General features: G+C 49.3%; 1 protein-coding gene across 1 annotated transcript in view; it reads right to left on the bottom strand.

Annotated features, from left to right (window-relative positions):
• Positions 1–2,227: 2,227 nt before the first annotated feature.
• The window catches only part of ATP2A2 (ATPase sarcoplasmic/endoplasmic reticulum Ca2+ transporting 2), a 40,031-nt gene continuing 23,522 nt past the window's right edge, over positions 2,228–18,736 (bottom strand). The window contains exons 8-20 of the mRNA XM_032229287.1: positions 17,900–18,364; positions 14,717–14,805; positions 13,950–14,052; positions 12,349–12,480; positions 12,133–12,255; positions 10,976–11,194; positions 10,090–10,425; positions 9,284–9,504; positions 8,333–8,535; positions 6,721–6,806; positions 6,233–6,366; positions 5,497–5,614; positions 2,228–4,338 (exon numbers count right to left, since the gene is read on the bottom strand). Coding sequence (XP_032085178.1) covers positions 4,069–4,338; positions 5,497–5,614; positions 6,233–6,366; positions 6,721–6,806; positions 8,333–8,535; positions 9,284–9,504; positions 10,090–10,425; positions 10,976–11,194; positions 12,133–12,255; positions 12,349–12,480; positions 13,950–14,052; positions 14,717–14,805; positions 17,900–18,364 — 2,499 coding nt within the window. The 3' untranslated portion in view covers positions 2,228–4,068. The remainder of the gene's footprint in view (positions 4,339–5,496; positions 5,615–6,232; positions 6,367–6,720; positions 6,807–8,332; positions 8,536–9,283; positions 9,505–10,089; positions 10,426–10,975; positions 11,195–12,132; positions 12,256–12,348; positions 12,481–13,949; positions 14,053–14,716; positions 14,806–17,899; positions 18,365–18,736) is intronic.

Below are 18,736 nucleotides of genomic sequence, written 5' to 3'. Positions count from 1 at the left end.
TTTGGGGGATTTTTTTTTTGGGGGGGGGGGGGCTGATGGGTAAAAAAATGTGCTTCTAAGCCATGAACTAATGGTTAAGCAGTGCAAGATGTATAAACAAGACAGGTGTGAGGACACAAGACAATCTGCATTATTGTTGCATGCTTTGTCTCTCCTGGAATCCTCCCTGCTTTTCTCCTTGCAGGCAGCTAATTTTTTTTTAAGGGGGTGAGGGGGGATTGTCCTGTGTTATTTTCACAAGGTCTCCCACCTCCCTTTCTGATGCTCCCCGGAGAGAGAGGGGGGAAAAAAAGGAAAGTTCAAAACCGAGCAGCTGTAAATCTGTACACAAAGCAATTTGGAAACAGCAACAAGCCACGTTCTGCTGATTTAAGAGGACAGCTGTATTGTGTAAATAAAAGGAAAAGGGAGAGAAACAAATAACCAGGGGCAGCTCAGCTCAGCTATTAAAAATACATCATCCCGCTGCCGTCTTAGAAGCGGTTGTGGCCCCAAGGCACGTGGAGAGGGAAGGAGGACGCTGGGTTGGGTGCTATTTGCAAAACCGAGCCTAACCTGGGAACGAAGAACGTCTGCAACTGTAACTCACTCTCTTTGTTGGTGCATATGGGAGAACAGCAGAGACTCGCATCCTTTGGGAAGCAAGGGGCTGTTCTAGGCTTCCCCAGAGCCTGAAGCAGACTCCTCCCGACAAAAAGTCTTTCGAGGGAGGATTTACGGTCACAGACCTTCTCTGGCTTGGAGAGCTAACAGGCCGATCTTGGCAGAACCTGGCAAGAAGTCTCGGAGAGTCAGGAACCAATGAAGCGAACTAATGGTCTCCTGCAAACTCCACTCCCCTGTCGCTCCTCTTTTATTCCCTCTGGGAGGGGCCATTCACCACCTGTGGCCTTACTCCCAAGTCGACCCCTGTTCTTTAGCTCTTCCCTTCGTCTGGCCACTCTGCGCATGGGCACACTGGGAACAGGCTCCAGCTGTTCTTCTGCCTCACTGATGTCTGACTCTGAAGGCAGCTGATAACTGTCAGACGGCCCTGATCCCCTCTCTGCCTCCGACACAGAGCCCTCCTCAGAGCCTTCCCCAGACTCCAGGTTCCTCCCCAACCTCCTCTCTTTCCGAATCTGCTGGCGGACCACAACAGGGGCCTATGGATCCGAACTATGCCAGGAAAAGCCCCATGGATGTGCTTGGAGTTCCAGGAAGCAGCCTCTCCTGGGAGAGGATTCAGAAACCCGCTGGATTCCTCCTGCAGGATCCCCTGCCATGGAGACCCAAAGCAATGCCCTCCCAAACACCATCGGACGAACAGCAGAGGGAACCAACTGGCACCTTGACCTGACAGCCAAGTTAATCCTCCAGCCTCAGCTAGTCCAACTCTCTCGCCGCCTTCTAAATCAAGCATGTCCCGAGAACGTAGGCCAAAATTAGGTTTGGACAATGGAAGAAGTCGCGTCCCTCCGTACAAAGCCTTCTCTTCCTAGCAATCTTTCAAACAAAGCCCAGAAACAGCCAAGTGCTGACAAAGAAATCCTGCTAGACAGCACTGATGATGTTCCCTAGTTGGGCCATGAAACGTCTGCATGAAAACAGCCAAGCTCAGAGAGTACGAAACTCAAGAGAGCATCAAGGTCAGCCTCTCAGAGAGGCTGGTTCTCCCCCTTCCCTTCTCCTCCTCTCCACAAATCCCATTCCTTTCTAGCACTGATGATGTTCCCTAGTCAGGGAATGAAACGCCTGCAGGAAAACAACGAGCTCAGAGAGCATCCAAGAACCTACACTCCTCCTCCACTCCACAAGAAAACCACCAAGCTCACACAGCACTGAGGATTACAATCCATCTCCTCCTCCTCCTCCTCCTCCACCCCTCTCCCTTCCAGCACTGATGATGTTCCCTTGTTGGGTCAAGAGACGTCTGCAAGAAAACCACCAAACTCAGAGAGCACCAAAGACCATACAATCCTTCTCCTCTTTCTCCCTTTCTCTTCCTCCATTCTGCAAGCCCCTCTCCCTTTCACCACTGATGATATTCCCTAGTTTGGTCATGAGACGTCTGCAAGAAAACCACCAAGCTCAGAGAGTACCAAGGACCCCAGAGACTCCAAATGTTTTGAGAAGGGAATGTGGTCTGAAGGGGGCCCCGGGGACTTCAGAATAAATCTCGAGATTTAAATCAGCAGAAAGGCGGGAAAGGGGAAAAGTTTGTGGGCTAGGCTAAGGCAGAAAAATGTAGGCTACAGAAATCTGTTTATTGAGGTCTCTGGAAGGGCAACACACAGCATAGGATCCCTTCGTGTTACATACATTGCACGCACCACCATCGAAATGGGAGAGAGATACTCACTTCAGCCGATGAAATGTTGGAAGGCATTGGAGAGAAACACCACACAGTTAGACTGTTAATGAACTTACATATCAATAACAGGACTCAAGTTTGGAAAGGCAATAAACAGACACCATGCACAGACATTGGTCACAAGAGAACGATGGTGGTTAGTGCCACGGGGGGGGGGGGGGCGGGGGGGCAGAGGGACACAAAATAGAGTTCTCTACAACATGTTCATTGCGTTACGTGGTATTTACAATTTTTTTTACAACACGCACACACACGGATACACAAGTTGTTAACTTATTTGCTGCAGCCCGAGATGTGGCTAGCAGATGGTACCTCGACAAGGTGGCACGGAGGATTAACTTAGAATTAGAATTCTAATTCTATAGAGAATTAAATAAACCAAAGGGGGAAAAAAAGGGGAGGGGGACAGAGGCAAATCCCAGCTCTTAAAACAAAAAACAAAAAACACCACAAAAATTCTGAGCCAACGAATCAGGTTTGGTTGTCGATGCCCCGATTAATAACAGTAATGGAACAGGGGAGGGAGGAGAAGAAAAATAAAAACCTGACGCAAGATTTAAAATGGAATTTAGGTTAGAAATGAAAATGCCAAACAGAACGGTCTCGATTGTAAAAGAAAATTTATTCTCTCTCCCTCTCTTTTTTTTTTGCTCTTTACTTAAAGTCCATCCAGATCACTTCCCCCCTTCCTTCCTTCCTTCCTTTCCTTCCTTCCCTCTCCCATCCCTTCCCAGAGTGGGCAATGCTGGCGTGAAACAACCTTGTTACAAGTAAAAATACAGATGATATTTAAATAAATAGTTTTGTTTCTGCTTTTTGTTTTTGATTTTTTTTTTTTAAAAAAAAAGAAAAACAAAAACTTCGGGGATAGAAACGAACAAAGGAATGAAAGAAAAAAAAACAAAAAACCACCACAACTTAAATTTTTAGCGGGATGCCTCTCAAAATGACGTTTTTCTGCACCGTCGAGATCAGGAAGAGATTTCTGAAGAAGGATAGAGCAAAACCAAAAAGAAAAGGAAAGAAGTAAAGGAAGAAAAGGCGGCCGGGGGGGGGGAGAGGGGAGAATAATTGAGGCAGCGGTCTGGTCTGACCAGTGCAGAAAACGCCCAACTGAATGATAAAAATGAGGATTAGATGTTCAACCATGCAGCAGACATGAAGAGAGTTCGCATGTTTCTGGTTTTAAGGGAGGGAAACATCCCCCCCAGGACACTCATTCCCTAAAATCTGCTACCTACCCATCACGGTTTTCTCAAAATGTGACCCCCCCGCCTCCCCAACCCCCAGCGCTGTCGTAGTTTTTTTTTTTTTACAAGGATGAGTGAACTATGAAACAGAACACTGTACATGCGTCTCCTCTACAAAAAATATTTGCATAAAATAGTGTTTAATTTCTCTGTACATGTCGATGGACACCCTAGTTTGTGTATAAAAGAAGTGGGGGAGTGGGGGGGGAGAAGAGGATGCACGCCCCCCCTCCCCACAAGGGATCAGAGGAAAGAAAAAAAGGGGGAAAAAGAGGGAAAACCCAGAGTCTAGAATATGGAAACCTCAGTCACTGGCAAAATATGTTCATGTGAAAATTCAGCAGAATAAGACAAATTGCTTGGAACAATTTTGTTTTTTTAAAAATCCGATTTTTTTTTCCTTTTCTTTTTTTTTTAAGTTAAACATCTCTCTGACTTGCCCAGCTACCGCTAGAGGACTTTAGGTCAAGAAAAAAACATGTCACTAAAGTTAGTGTCTGTGCTATAAAGCCAAATCAACAGCGGCAAGGACAGCAGCACGAACGGCCAGGAGATCCCTTCGGTGCATGCAGACAAAGGACGTGGTTTGGTGGCGGCTGGCACAATATCTTTACCCGGCTCTAGGTAAGTGCGGGCCACAAACTTAAGAGTCTCGTCCATCAGGATCACCGGCAGGGAGAGCTTGAGCACCATCAGCCACTGGGTCAGGTTCAGAGGGGTGATCTGGAAGATCAGCTGGGGAAGAGAGAAGGCGGAGGGAGGGTCAGGCGGGAGCTCGCGTGAAGGGCCTGGGGGGGGGGGGTGTCTTTAGAGCGGGTGGACTTCCCACTCCCAGAATTCGTTACGGTCAACGCTTCTCAACCTCGGCATCTTTAAAACGGGGGAACTTCAATTCCCAGAATTCACTAGGTCAACTTTTTCTCAATCCCGGCAACGTTTGGATGTTGTGGGGGCTTCAACTCCCCTCCCGTGACGGTTGGGAAATCCTTGTTAAGTCCACCAGGGGTGAAATCCATTTACTTTCCTACCGGTTCGTCAGCAACGTGAGCGGGCGCCAGTGGTGGGTTCCGGATCCTGTTGCGACCGGTAAACGCTGCAACGGGGCCCCGCGTCCACCACGTGCATGCGTACTACCACCCGCAATGCTCCAGCTGCTCGGCGGAGTGTTGCACAGGCGCCGTACGCCCCATGCACGAAAGCCCCAATCGGCTCAAATGCAGGTAAGGAGGGCAGACAGGCGGGCCCTCCAGAGCACTGTACCGGAATGGTATCTGGTGCTCCCAGCAGGCACCGGTACGCCCGTACTGGGGCGTACCGGTTATTTCCCACCACTTGCAAAGGTAAAAGAAAGCGAGGGGGAGGAACCCGCTGTGGCATGCAATTTAGAAATCTTGCTTTTCTAGCTATATAAATCGTGCGTCACAGCTGCTTGTCGGGAAAACTGGTTCGCCCAAACCAGCAGCATTTTTTTTAACTGCCGGTTCGGACAAACGGGGGGCGTTTTTCCTACTGGTTCGAGTGAACTGCTCTGAGCCGGTAACATTTCACCCCTGAACTCCACCCATTTTAAGAGATGCCGGGTTTGAGAAGCACACCTTAGCCAGATGTTTGGGGAGACCTTGGCGAACCAGGCGAAGGCAGGATGGGCTTCTGCCTTTCCTTCACCCTAGAATGGGGTGAAGGCCTTAAGACTTTGGAGCAGTAAACCATAGCTCGCTTGTGGAGTGACACATGACCGGGTGATGTGCTCGGAAGGGCACACGAGTTGCTTTCGCTTCTGCAAAGAGCAACTGGGAAAGAAGTCTAAGGTTTAGCAAGTGGGCTTCTGATGCTCCCGATCCCGCCCCCCCACCCCACCCCACCCCCTCCAATGTGTGTGTTGCAGAGACTTACTGGCAATGGTTCTACATAAAGGATGAGGAAGTGGAGAGACATGGACAAGCAAATGGAGCCCAGGAGCCAGACGTTCTCCCACGGAGGCATCCGTAGCAAGGACTGGTTCTCCGAGAGGCTGCGGGGGGGAGAAAAGAGAAAAGGTTGGGTACAGGGCTTCCAGCTCAATCCCTCTGGAGGGCCTATGAAGGGGAAGGTTGCTTTAATGGAAAACGGAGTGGTGAAGAAGAGGAGGAGGGCAGGAGGAGACAGAGGACAGAAGGAAGAGGATAGCAATAGCACTTAAGACATATACTGCTTCACAGTGCTTCACAGCCCTCTCTAAGCGGTTTACAGAGGCAGCCTCTTTCCCCCAACAATCTGGGTCCTCATTTGACCCACCTCCGAAGGATGGAAGGCTGAGTCAACCTTGAGCCGGTCAGGATTGAACTGCTGGCAGTTGGCAGAATTAGCCTGCAGTACTGCACTCTAATCACTGTCCCATCGTGGCTCATATGGAGCCATGGATGGAAAGGAGAAGGAAAATGAGGCAGAGGAGGAGGGGGGGGGAAGGGAAAGGAGGAGGAGGAGGAGGAGGAGGGAGGAGGGAAGGAAAAAAAGAGGGAAGAGGAGGAAGAAAGGGAAGAGTAGGGCAGGAGGAGAATGACAGTGGAAGGAAGAGGAGGAGGAGGGAAGGGAAAGGAGAAGGAAAAGGTGGAGGAAGAGAAGATCTCTTCCTCATTTCAGGCATCCTAACCTGTTGAGGGCGTTGCACATCTCAATGGTGACCAAGACGGAGAGCGCCATGGTCATAGGATAGGGAGACTCAAACACCACACAGTCGACCCCTTCAAAGTCTGGATTGTCCTCTTTGCACTGCAGGAAATGACTCTGAAACACAGCAGAAGGCAACCTTAATCCCAACAACAACAACAACAAAACCCTGGGGCCAATTCGCTCTCTTTCTCTACCCCAAATTCATCAAAGCACCCTTCACGGTACAATACCGCTAAGAACAATGCTTTGTTTTAATAAAACAAAGGTTTCTAATCAGGCTATTATTGTTAAGCAGGGACGAAGAAGAGGATTTTCCACAACACTTGCGGATAGGTTTTAACAAGATTTTAAGCCTTCCGATGACACGCCATGTAGGCAGGCTGCAAAAAAAAAACAAAAATCCCAAACCCCGCTAAGCTTCGTTTGGAAGACAAGTTGCCAAGAACCGAAATATCAAGAAGGAAATACCAGCTGGTAGTAGGTAATTCTCGGGCCCCCGTCCGCAGCTATGAACCACCAAGCGGCAGCGCCCACTGTGGCAGCTCCGACGTAACCTTGAGGAGGAGGAGAAGAAGAAGCAGGGTAAGTCTTGCGCCACTGAATTAATAAGACATCCCACCAATGGGCCACGGCTACTGGGGTCTCCCACTGCCATCGTTCAGCAGGCTTAGCTCTCATTGGTCAGTGTTGTGACCCGCCAGCAGCCATCAGAGCTGGCAGCCAATTCGGAGAGTGAGGAGGGTTGGGGAGGAACCTGGGCCAGTCCTGGAGTCTGGGGAGGGCTCTGAGGAGGGCTCTGTGTCGGAGGCAGAGAGGGGGCCAGGGACGTCTGACAGTTATCAGCTGCCTTCAGAGTCAGACATCAGTGGGGCAGAGGAACAGCTGGAGCCTGTTCCCAGTGTGCGCATGTGCAGAGCTGCCAGGAGAAGGGAAGAGCTAAAGAACAGGGGTCGACTTGGGAGTAAGGCCACAGGTGGATGGTGAATGGCCCCTCCCAGAGGGTATAAAAGAGGAGTGAAAGGGGAGTGGAGTTTGCAGGAGACCATTAGTTTTGCTTCATTGGTTCGTGACTCTCCAAGAGTCCTTGCCAAGTTCTGCAGCATGTTGGCCTGGCATCTCTCCAAGCCAGAGAAGGTCTGTGACTGTAAATCCTCCCTTGAAAGACTTTGCTGGATGTGAAGGAGCAGAATTCACAGTCAATTAATAAAAGGGTTTTTTGTCGGGACCAGGAGTCTGCTTCAGGCTCTCAGGAAGCCTCGGTCAGAACATGAAGGTCCTCACAAGTGGACTCCTTCCCACATTGGATCTCTTGACTCAGAACAAATCCAGGAAAGTGGCTAGGTCAGCGGTTCTCAACCTGTGGTCTGCAGATCGGGGGGGGGGGGGAGGAGCTGCAACGGTCCAGGGTGCCCACATATGTTTGATGCAGTCTATGCTGTAAATCTTCAGTTAAATTTTGGTGGTCTGTGGTCACGGTTCACGGACCCCAAGGTATTTAAAGAGGGTCCGTAGTGAATGGGCCACGTTGTGTGAGTGAGAAGAGTTTGCCGCATGAAGCCATGAGTTGTGGGGACTCTGCTACAACGAGGCCTCTGTCTTTTGGGATGCTTGTTGCATTCATCCTTAGTTCAGTGCCTGGTGTAATAACGAGGCTTGAATTTGTGTTTTAACGCAAAGCAATTGCAGGAGGAGATCAGTTGGAGGCCCTGCTCTGACAGAACCACTGACTTGACTGCAACTGGGAGGAGAAATGGATGCAGCCCCCCTCCCCACCCCCGGAACTGATTTTGGCACCCAAAGACAATCTCCTGTTATCTTAACTTGCTACAAAATGGGTTTCTGCTACAAAACTGATTTTTATGACTGTTTGATTATGGTACTGTTTTTCTTAACCGTGGCCACTTGAAGAAGGGGGGGGACTTCAACTCCCAGAATTCCCCAGCCAGCACAGGAAATTGAAATCCACCCACGTCCAAGTGGCCAAGATTGGGGGGGGGGGGGGGGGGAAATACTGAATTAAGGGGAAAGGGAACCAGCTCTGCTCTCTCTAGTTCCGTGGCACTCAGGCAAAAACACTCACATCCAATCGCCAAGTAACGGAAAAAGAGCCAGCCGGAGATGAGGGGCTCCTTGGGGTTACGAGGTGGCTTGCTCATGATATCCAGATCAGGGGGGTTGAAGCCCAGGGCGGTGGCCGGAAGTCCGTCGGTCACAAGGTTTACCCATAACAGCTGGACAGGGATTAAAGCTTCCGGGAAGCCCAGGGCGGCGGTCAGGAAGATGCTAGAGGAGGAGGAAGAGAAGAAAGAGCAGAGGTTAAGCCATGTTCCTGCCAATAAGCTACGATGCTTAAAAGCTAAACCACAGCTGGCCTCTGGTTCTTCACGCTCTCAGAGCTGGGCAAGCAGACAGCGGAAAGGCAGGCTGGAACCCTGCCTGAGAGGGTGAAGTGTCCCCCATAGGGAGAGATCTCTGGGTTCCCTTCTTATATAATTCACTCCAAATGGACATACTGTATTTTTTCAGAGTATAAGACGCACCTTTTTCCCTCAAAAAAGAGGCTGAAAATCTGGGTGTGTCTTATACACTGAACACAGCATTTTTGGCTTCCCGAAACCACGCCCCCTTCACCAAAATGGCCGTGCAGAGCCTCTAGGAAGCTTTTAGAGAGCTCCTGGGGGCTGGGGAGGGAAAAAATGGCCCATTTTTTTACTCAATTTTGCCCCCCCCCAGCCCCCAGGAGCACTCTATAAACTTCCTAATCCCCCCCCCTTTTTTTAAACAAAAAACAGGTCCGTTTTTGCGAAAAACGGGCCATTTTGGGGAGGTTTGCAGAGTGCAAAAACTTTTTTTTTAAATTTGCCTCTTCAAAACCTTGGTGCGTCTTATAGTCCGGTGCGTCTTATATTCTGAAAAATACGGTAATTCACAGCCTTTGAAATAAAAATAGGGTTTTGGGGACCAAGCGGAAGCCTAGTTCACAACCTCCAGCCCTTGCTCTGCTCCTAGTTGCAAACACAGGCCGACTCACCAGACCACTTCTCCAACGTTGGAGGAGATGAGGTAGCGAATGAACTGCTTCATGTTATTGTAGATGGCCCGGCCTTCCTCCACAGCGGCTACGATGGTGGAGAAATTGTCATCTGCCAGCACCATTTCCGATGCCGACTTCGCCACGGCCGTGCCGGATCCCATGGCGATTCCGATTTCTGCCTTCTTCAAAGCGGGGGCATCGTTTACGCCGTCTCCTGTCTGGGAGACGTTTTGGGTCGGGTCAGGATGCCCAGACAAAGAGTTTAGCGTTGGGCCCCCTGGAATTGGCTGCAGAGTCTCTGGGTCTCAGAATAGATTAATAAATTCTATTTTGATCCATTCCCCTGAAAAGCAAGTCCTCCACTTATGGCCACAACTGAGCTCAACATTTCTGTTGCTAAGCGAGAGAGCTGTGAAGTGAGTCAACTGGCCTCATCTTACGACCTTTCTTGCAATAGTTAAGTGAATCACTGCAGTTGTTAAGTTAGTAATTTGGTTGTTAAGTGACGCTGGATTCCCCACTGACTTTACTTGTCCGAAGGTCGCAAAATGGGAATCAAATGATCCCCGGGATGCTGCAACTGTCATAATGACGTCAGTTGCCAAGCCTCCAAACTCTGATCCCGTAACCACAGGATTGCTGCAAAGGCCACAAGTGTGGGAAACGGTTGTAAGTCACCTGTTTCAAGGTCTTTATCACTTTGAACTGAAAGGTTGTAAGCCAAGGCTGTAAGCTGTATGACCCAACATCCCATCACACGCTTATCTGTGCTGCTCATTTGCACTCCCCACACGCACGCTTACCATTGCTGTGATTTCGTCAAAGGCCTGGAGAAACTCCACAATTTTGGACTTGTGGGAGGGCTCCACGCGGGCGAAACAGCGGGCGTTCATGCAGGCATCTCTCTGGCTGGCTGGCGAAAGTTCATCGAACTCCCGGCCGGTGAAGGCTTTGGAGGTGACGTCCTCGTCTTCCCCGAAAATGCCGATGCGCCGGCAGATGGCCACCGCCGTCCCCTTGTTGTCGCCAGTTATCATAATCACCCGGATGCCCGCCTGCCGGCACAGCTTTATGGAGGAGGCCACCTCGATGCGGGGCGGGTCCAGCATTCCCACGCAGCCCACGAAGGTCAGGTTGGTCTGAACGGGGAGCAAGGCCAGAGGGGGGGGGTCAAAGGGTCTCAGTCAGAAGGAAACTGCCCGCAGGAGATTGACAACAATGTAGATCTCTTTATTACTTTGCAACTTTTAAACATGTAATCTGCCATATCTTTTTTTTCTTTTCTTTCCTCTCTCCTTCTTTTTAACCCTTTTTCCTTCCCACCCTTCTTTCCTTCTAACTTCCTTCCTCTCTCCCTCCACTAATTTTCTTTCCTTCCTTCCTTCTTCCAAGTTTCCTCTCTCCCTCCACTAATTTTTTCTTTCTTTCTCTCTCTCCCCCTCCCTCCTTCCTTTAGAGAACTTATCATTCCGCCCAAACCAAAGACTACAGGGAGAGTTCATCTTGGTCTCCCGGTCTAGGGCATAGCATGATTGGGACAAGCTAGATGATGAAACGCAGAGCTTCGTACGCAGGGACTCAGCTCACTCCAAGGAGCTCTGTCCATCCAATCTGGGACTTCTACCCAGCGGGTCAAACCACCTGTTTAAGACTCCAACAATGGAAACGTTGTCCTGATAGGAGACCAACCTCATAGGTAATGAAGCCTGTGGAATCTTCCAGGTTCATATCCTCCTTTCTGGGTGGGTTGTCGTGGGTGGCCAGGGCCAGGCAACGCAGCGTGTCCCTCCCGGTGCCCCATTCACGGATGACGGTCATGATCTTCTGCTTAATCCCCGGAGTTAAAGGTATTTTCATGTTTCCTGCTCGGAAATGGGTGCACCTGTCAATCACTCCTTCTGGAGCACCCTGTGGGAGAGAGAAAGAGGAACCGATTCAGCTGCAGACTCTTTTCATCACAGAATCACCCCAGAGCTGTTTCACGAAGGTGGTGAAGGTGTCGCTTAAACCCAGAGTTGTGTTTTGGTGTACTGTAGTCCTCAACGTACAATCAAAACGGAGCCCAGAATATCCACCGCTAAGCGAGACAGTTCCTAAGTGAATCCCCCCCCCGCCCCATTTGAACAACAGTTGTTAAGTCAATCACTGCAGGTGTTAAGTCAGTCACGTGATTGTTAAATGAATCTGTTTCCCCGTAGACTTTGCTCATGAGGTCGCAAAAGGGGATCCCATCACCCAGGAACACGGCCACGGTCATAAATGCAGGCTGGGGAGGTTGGGGAGGGACCTGGGCCAGTCCTGGAGTCTGGGGAAGGCTCTGAGGAGGGCTCTGTGTCGGAGGCAGAGCGGGGGTACCAGAGTCATACGCCAGTTATCCGCTGCCTTCAGAGTCAGACATCAGTGAGGCAGACGAACAGCTGGAGCCTGTTCCCAGTGTGCGCATGCGCAGAGCTGCCAGATGAAGGGAACGGCTAAGGAACAGGGGTCGACTTGGGAGGAAGGCCACAGGGGGACGATGAATGGCCCCTCCCAGAAGACATAAAAGAGGAGCAACAGGGGAGTGGAGTTTGCAGGAGACCATCAGTTCACTTCATTGGTGAAAGTGTTGCAGATCTCCGTCTGGCAGCTCTCCAAGCCTGATAAAGTCTGTGACTCCCTTGAAAGACTTTGCTAAACGAGCAGAATTCAGCCAATTAATAAAAGGGCTTTTTTGTCAGAACCAGAAGTTTGTTTCATGCTCTTGGGAAGCCTCGGTCAGAACAACTGTAAATCCAGGACTACCTGCAATCTGGCCTATCTGTTGTGATGCCCCTTCAGTGATGTCTCTCCCCCCCTCGGGTACTTACCTTGACAAACATCTTGGTCATAGCCGTCCGGCTGGGCTTGTTTGGAACGCAGTAAACGGACATGGATTTCCTATCCCGGGAGAATTCGAGCGTGAATTCTTTCCTCATCAGCTGCTTAATCACCTGCATGGAGAGGAGGCAGAAGCGCGTTGCAACCAGCGTGCAAGGAAGCACACACACCCCCCTCCAGAGGCCCAGCGTTTTACAAGGACTGACCGAATTGCAAGCATTAGCGCGCTCGATCTTGGACAGCCCTTTCAGTTCCGTGTCGAACACGTTCATCTTCTCCACCAGGCAGGTCAGGGCGGTCTCTGTGGCTTCCCCAACCTTCTCATAAACCCCCTTCGCCTATAATTAAACAAACAAAAAAAAGTTAGTGTTAATATCACCATCCCCCAGCAGCGACGGGGGCCAAGGTGGCGCAGTGGTTAAATGCAGCACTGCAGGCTACTGCTAGATCAGCAGGTCAGCGGTTCAAATCTCACCGGCTCAGGGTTGACTCAGCCTTCCATCCTTCCGAGGTGGGTAAAATGAGGACCCGGACTGTGGGGGCAATATGCTGACTCTGTAAACCGCTTAGAGAGGCCTGAAAGGCCTATGAAGCGGTATATAAGTCTACTGCTATTGCTATTGCTATTGCTATAAACCTTTTTGGCACTGGGTGCCGAAAACCGTGTGTTGTGCCCGCAGTCATCTGGGACGCAACCCGGAAGAGGAGTTGCCCAAGGGGCATGCACGCACCGGGAAACGAACTTCCGGTTTCTGGCGCACACATACGTGACGGCCAGCTAGTCTTCTGGTTACTGACTCGCATGCGCTGGCAACGACCAGCGCATGCTCGCGCCGGAAAACGGATGACCAGCTCTTCCAATTCCCGGCACTGCTGCACTGAAGGCTAGCTGATCATTGCGCACGCATCAGTGCCAGAAACCCAGAAGAGGAACGGGCGATGACCCCGCATGCCAGGCGACATGGCTCCGTGTGTCACTCCGGACAGGCGTGCCATAGGTTCGCCATCATGGACTCGCAACTCAACTCCAAAGATGGAAATGAGGAGGGGATGAGGCACTTGGGAAAGCCAAGGGAGATCATCAAAATCATTAAAAAGCGAAAGAATAGGTTGGACATGGGATGCGACACCCGGGAAAATACGGCATCCTTCCCTTAATCCTCCAGGGAAAGACTGCAGGCATCCTTGAAGAAGATCACCATCATGGCTTCCAAATGGAAGGGACCAGTTTGGACAAAACTCAGCAGCCCTTTTTCGTGCGGCCGTTGATAAAAATAGGATCGTCAACGTGATTGCCAATGTCCGATGACGGGATGTGGCACAAGGAGGGAGGGATGGAAATGACACTCGGAAAAAAGCATGCTAAGACAAAGTGCCATCGGACGTAACTTTGGCCGATTAAAAAAATCAGGAGAAGATCTCAGGTTTATTTGGCCATTTGACATTTTATATCATTTCAGCATTTCTGACTGGCTTACGATCCTCGTAAAAATATCCCTAAGGTCCATGAAAGAGTGAGATAGGATCCCTAGGAAACACGCAAACACAAGCAGTGGTATCAGAAGTCCCGAGTTACGTTAATTTCACTAAGCGTGTACGCAGGTTTTAGCCGAGAACCATGGGGGACCAAGCCTTTTATCATAGATTTTCCAGGACTCAAGAGGTCTGCCCCCAATTCCCCTTCTTTATACTCTGTGCTAGTTTAACGGGCTTATGATTTCTTGATGAGCACTCGCGTGTTCCAAAAGGGCACGGAAAAGTTACAAGCAAGAGCACAGAAGGTGTTTTGCTCATGAATTCTACTCACTTCATTGAAATCCAGCGAGGAGTCATTGCAGAGGGCGCAGATTGTGGCCAATTCAATGAGGCCGTCGTACATACAGCATTTGACAGGTTTATCGTCTCTGTGACTGTTTGGGGTTGGGGAGGAATCAGGGAGGAAAAAGAAAAGAGACGAAATTTCAGACAATTGAAAGGACTCCTCATTTATCGGTGAAGTGATTGGATCCTAGGAGGAGTCAGACAAATTGGAGCAAGTTCAAAAAAATAAAAAAAATAAAAATCGTGGAGGGCAGCAAATGGATGAAAAAAATGCTTTTAAGAGCTGGGAATTTTACAGAATTGGATGAATGCCATCAAAAGGACTGTTAGTCGAGAAGATTCCGGTACATAGGCTTTTAGCAAATAAATCAGATTAACAGAATGGTCACTTGTGGGCCTGACACTTCTAGAACAAAAATCTAACTCTGAAAGACTCTTTTGGATTATATTTTTTTAAAAAAAATAAAGTAATAATAAAAAGGTACAGTAGAGAATTATCGTATTCTGCCCAGGCAAGAGACAGAGAGCAAGTATTAATAATATGTCTCAAATCATGTGCAGCTTTTCCTGCTTTCCCAAAGGAAAATTGTTACTTTTCAATCTACAGATTGAGAGGGTTTAAATCTCAAGCTCAATCCTCTTTCTTGGCATCCATTTGCCTTCCAGGCCCCATCATTCGAGGCTTGGCCACACCGCACACAAAGAGACCAGGAGATGGATAAGCTGGCAAGCAGAAAGGATGAAGGTTCTCACATCTCTCCGACGGGCGCATACGTTGACCCAGACACAGTGAATTCGTTCAGACAGCAGCTGTCCCCTTCCACACGGTCCACAATGAACATCTGTCAGAGAGACAAGGGTGTGATTACGCTCAACTAGCTGAGGCCAGCTAGAATATTTTCACATTAAAGACGGAAAATTGATCAGTCTGCTTGCCCTTAGGAACTAAACACATTTAACTTCAAAGCAAGATCCAGCTGTACTTTTGAGAATACAGGTCACCTATAAGCTCTTCCAGCTGATGTCCTTGAAATTACACCTTGCCCTATTTCCTTCCTTCCTTCTCATCTGACTAGAACAAGACACAAAGCCACCTTCTCTTGTGCTCCTACCATTCAAAATGAGGGCTCCACCTCAATAATCAGACAGTGTCAGACCTGCCCCAACTTGGCCTCTTAGAAAAGAAAGACCCTCGACTCCCATTTGTGACAAAAAGGTTTCTCTTACTAAAGCCAAGTGGTTACAGCATGCAAAGCCGGAACTAAGAGTTTGAGTGTGAAAATCTCCCTAGTTAGCTTTTCCTTCCCTGCCCCACCCCCGTTATCACCAAATTGTCCAGTCATATGCAGAGAAGATATTTTGGTAATTGTCCATGCTGGGGTTGGTTAGATGGATGGGTTAGATGGTCCATTCCTAGGATCTTGGACTTGAGATGTCTCAACTATCACTTTTGATTTCCCAGGTCTTTGTCTTAGGTTCCCCATCTCCCCACTGCAGCCCCCAAGTTCCCCTCAGGTTCCCCCTGCTCCCTCCCCCCCATAACGTATGGTAGACTGGTATCTAGTGAGTGGAAGGATAGCAGCTCTGACAGAAGGATGCTTCAGCTCAATTTACAGAAACCAGCTGAAAGGCAAGCTCTTCCAATGATGCAGAGGGATAGAATCAAGATCATGTGATGTGTTAATACCACTTTATAAGGCCTTCATAAGGCCACACTTGGAATATGGCATCCAGTTTTGGTGGCCACAATGTAGAAAAGATGTTGAGACTCTAGAAAGAGTGCAGAGAAGAGCAAGAAAGAGGATCAGGGGACTGGAGGCTAAAAGATACGAAGAACGGTTGCAGCAGCTGGGTATGTTTAGTTTAATGAAAAGAAGGACTAGGGGAGACATGATAGCAGTCTTCCAATATCTCAGGGGCTGCCCCAAAGAAGAGGGAGTCAAACTATTCTCCAAAGCATCTGAAGGCAGAACAAGAAGCAATGGGTGGAAACTAATCAAGGAGAGAAGCAACTAAAGAGAAATTTCCTGATAGTTAGAATTAATCAGTGGAACAACTTGCCTCCAGAAGTTGTGAATGCTCCAACACTGGAAGCTTTTAAGAAGAGACTGGACAACCATTTGTCTGAAGTGGTGTAGGGTTTCCTGCCTAAGCAGCGGGTTGGACTAGAAGACCTCCAAGGTCCCTTTCAACTCTGTTATTCTATTCTAATTTTGTATGCAAACATCTTGGATGAAAAGCACGCAAAAGCATGTGAAATTTCCCTCCACTTCCACAGGTCTAGGGGATCCAAAAATGTAGAAAAGGAACATAACGATGATGCGGTCCTAATTTATGTCCTCCCCCAAGTCCACTCGCCAAGCAACATCTAACTTGGACCACTTTGCTGTTACTAGCTGGCTTCAGCTCCGTGTAAGTCTCTAGAATTTAAATTGCACCCACTTGGACTAGCTACGGTTTGGCAAAAGACCCTAAAGGAGGAAAAAATATTTCCCAGCATCGTTAAGCTTTGCCGAAGAGATATTTTCACATAAAGTAGCTTTGACACGCAGGGCCATTCCTCACCAGCCCCACAATCTCCAGGAAATGTTCCTCTGCATTGCCTGATGGATCGGACACTATAGGACGAGAGGGAGTTGTTTTATTTTATTTTTTTTTTAAAGGCAAAGCAAGGATTTTTCCTGCCCTGCCAAAAGATGCTTTCTGGAAGAAGAAGAAAAGGTTCGGGAGCTGCTTTGTGAAGGAGCCATTCCGCTGCTCGGCCTCTACCCACTGAAAGGTGGGTGGTTATGCAAGATCACTGCAAAGCGCCTCTCTCGGAATACAGATGAGCATCGGCTTTGTGCGCTCTTTGTGCGCTACGCTTCAGCGAGCCAAATGCGGGAGAGGGCGAGGAAGCCAGGCGCATAGGTAAGCAGCCCATCAGAAGGGAGATTCATTTCAGCCGTGAAAAAGACCCAGAAAAATCTATTGACGTCTTTATGGCCCGTTGACTCATTGGAGGCTCTCGCCTCGCCATCCCCACATCCTCCTGCTCCGAGGACGGCTGGAGGTCTCTTCTTCTCAAGGAGCAGAATGCCTTGCTACCCAAGAATGCAATTTCCTTCCCTCCGGACTGCCTTGAAAAAAGGCAATTTAATCCATATTTCACGGTGGCTCTGATTATCTTCCCTAAAGAATTGCCTGTGACAAGAACAAACCTCCCACCATTAGGTTTTATAAACTAAGACCTGATTTTTTTTTCCAGCCTTCCCAAAGTGAACAGAACTGGCTAGGTTAATAGGAAGAAGGGAGCATATTAAAAGCACTTTAACTTCTTTCTTTTTCTGGCTCCAAAAAAAGAAGTTAGGAGTCAATAAAGCCTATGGTTTAAATTAGAACTTGTATCTTAGCTTTTCCTGAATGACCTCAAAATGAAGGCAGCTTCTCTAACCCTGTTTTGCAGAGTAATGGTAAAGGCTCCCCTCGCACATGCGTGCTAGTCGTTCCCAACTCTAGGGGGCGGTGCTCATCTCCGTTTCAGAGCCGAAGAGCCAGCGCTGTCCGAAGACGTCTCCGTGGTCATGTGGCTGGCATGACTCAACGCAGAAGACGCACGGAACGCTGTTCCCTTCCCACCAAAAGTGGTCCCTGTTTTTCTACTTGCATTTTTTACGTGCTTTCGAACTGCTAGGTTTGCAGAAGCTGGGACAAGTCATGGGAACTCACTCTGTTACGCGGCGCTAGGGATTTGAACCGCCAAACTGCCGACCTTTCTGATCGACAAGCTCAGCGTCTTAGCCCCGGAGCCACCACGTCCCTAACTTCGCAAGAGTAATTGATTAAAAATCAAATCAGTTTTAGGACCACGGAGACCAAGAGGCACAGTTCACTCCCATTTCACTGGTTCCCACCCCCCCCCCTTCCTAACCCACAGAAACCAAAGAAGCAGCTTACCCGGCAAACCGACATCTGGTTGGTGGTGAGGGTGCCCGTCTTGTCGGAACAGATGACCGAGGTGCAGCCCAGGGTTTCCACTGAGGGAAGGCTCCGGACGATGGCATTTTTCTTGGCCATGCGACGGGTGCCCAGGGCCAGGCAGGTGGTAATGACGGCGGGCAGGCCTTCCGGAATGGCAGCCACCGCCAGGGCCACGGCGATTTTGAAGTAGTAGATAGCGCCCCGGATCCAGGAGCCGCCGTGGACGGGGTCGTTGAAGTGGCCGATGTTGATGATCCAGACGGCGATGCAGATCAGCGAGATGACCTTGGACAGCTGTTCCCCGAACTCGTCCAGCTTCTGCTGCAGGGGCGTCCTCTCTTGCTCGGTGGCCACCATTTCGTCACGGATTTTGCCGATTTCCGTGTTCACCCCCGTAGCCACGACAACACCCATGGCTTTGCCTGCAGAAATGTTCGTACCCTGGATGGGGAAACCATCGGATTCAGGCATTCCAAGACTATTAGCGCACCGCTCCCCAAAGTTCATTATTTCAGATACTATTTCAGTGCAGTCTTAACTGGAAGAATCTCATTTGAGCTGATCTAATTCAGCGCTCGTAACCTAAGGCCACAGTCCTCAAGGTTTTGCACGTGATTTTCTTCTTCAACTGGGAACAGACTTTGAGGTAGGTAATTGTCATCTGATGTATTTTATTCCTCTTACCAACCAAACATGTTTTACCAAAAGAATTCGCTGATACTGCATATAATCCCTTCCTGCCTCCAAAAATGCTTGTTTGGGTTTTTTTGGCCCTCATCGGTGCCTTGCTGCCCCCTCCCCCCCCCCAGTTTA

Source organism: Thamnophis elegans, chromosome 13, assembly GCF_009769535.1.
Source record: "Thamnophis elegans isolate rThaEle1 chromosome 13, rThaEle1.pri, whole genome shotgun sequence".
In the NCBI taxonomy this organism is placed as follows: Eukaryota; Metazoa; Chordata; class Lepidosauria; order Squamata; family Colubridae; genus Thamnophis; species Thamnophis elegans.
This window is presented reverse-complemented; position numbering and strand designations above follow the sequence as displayed.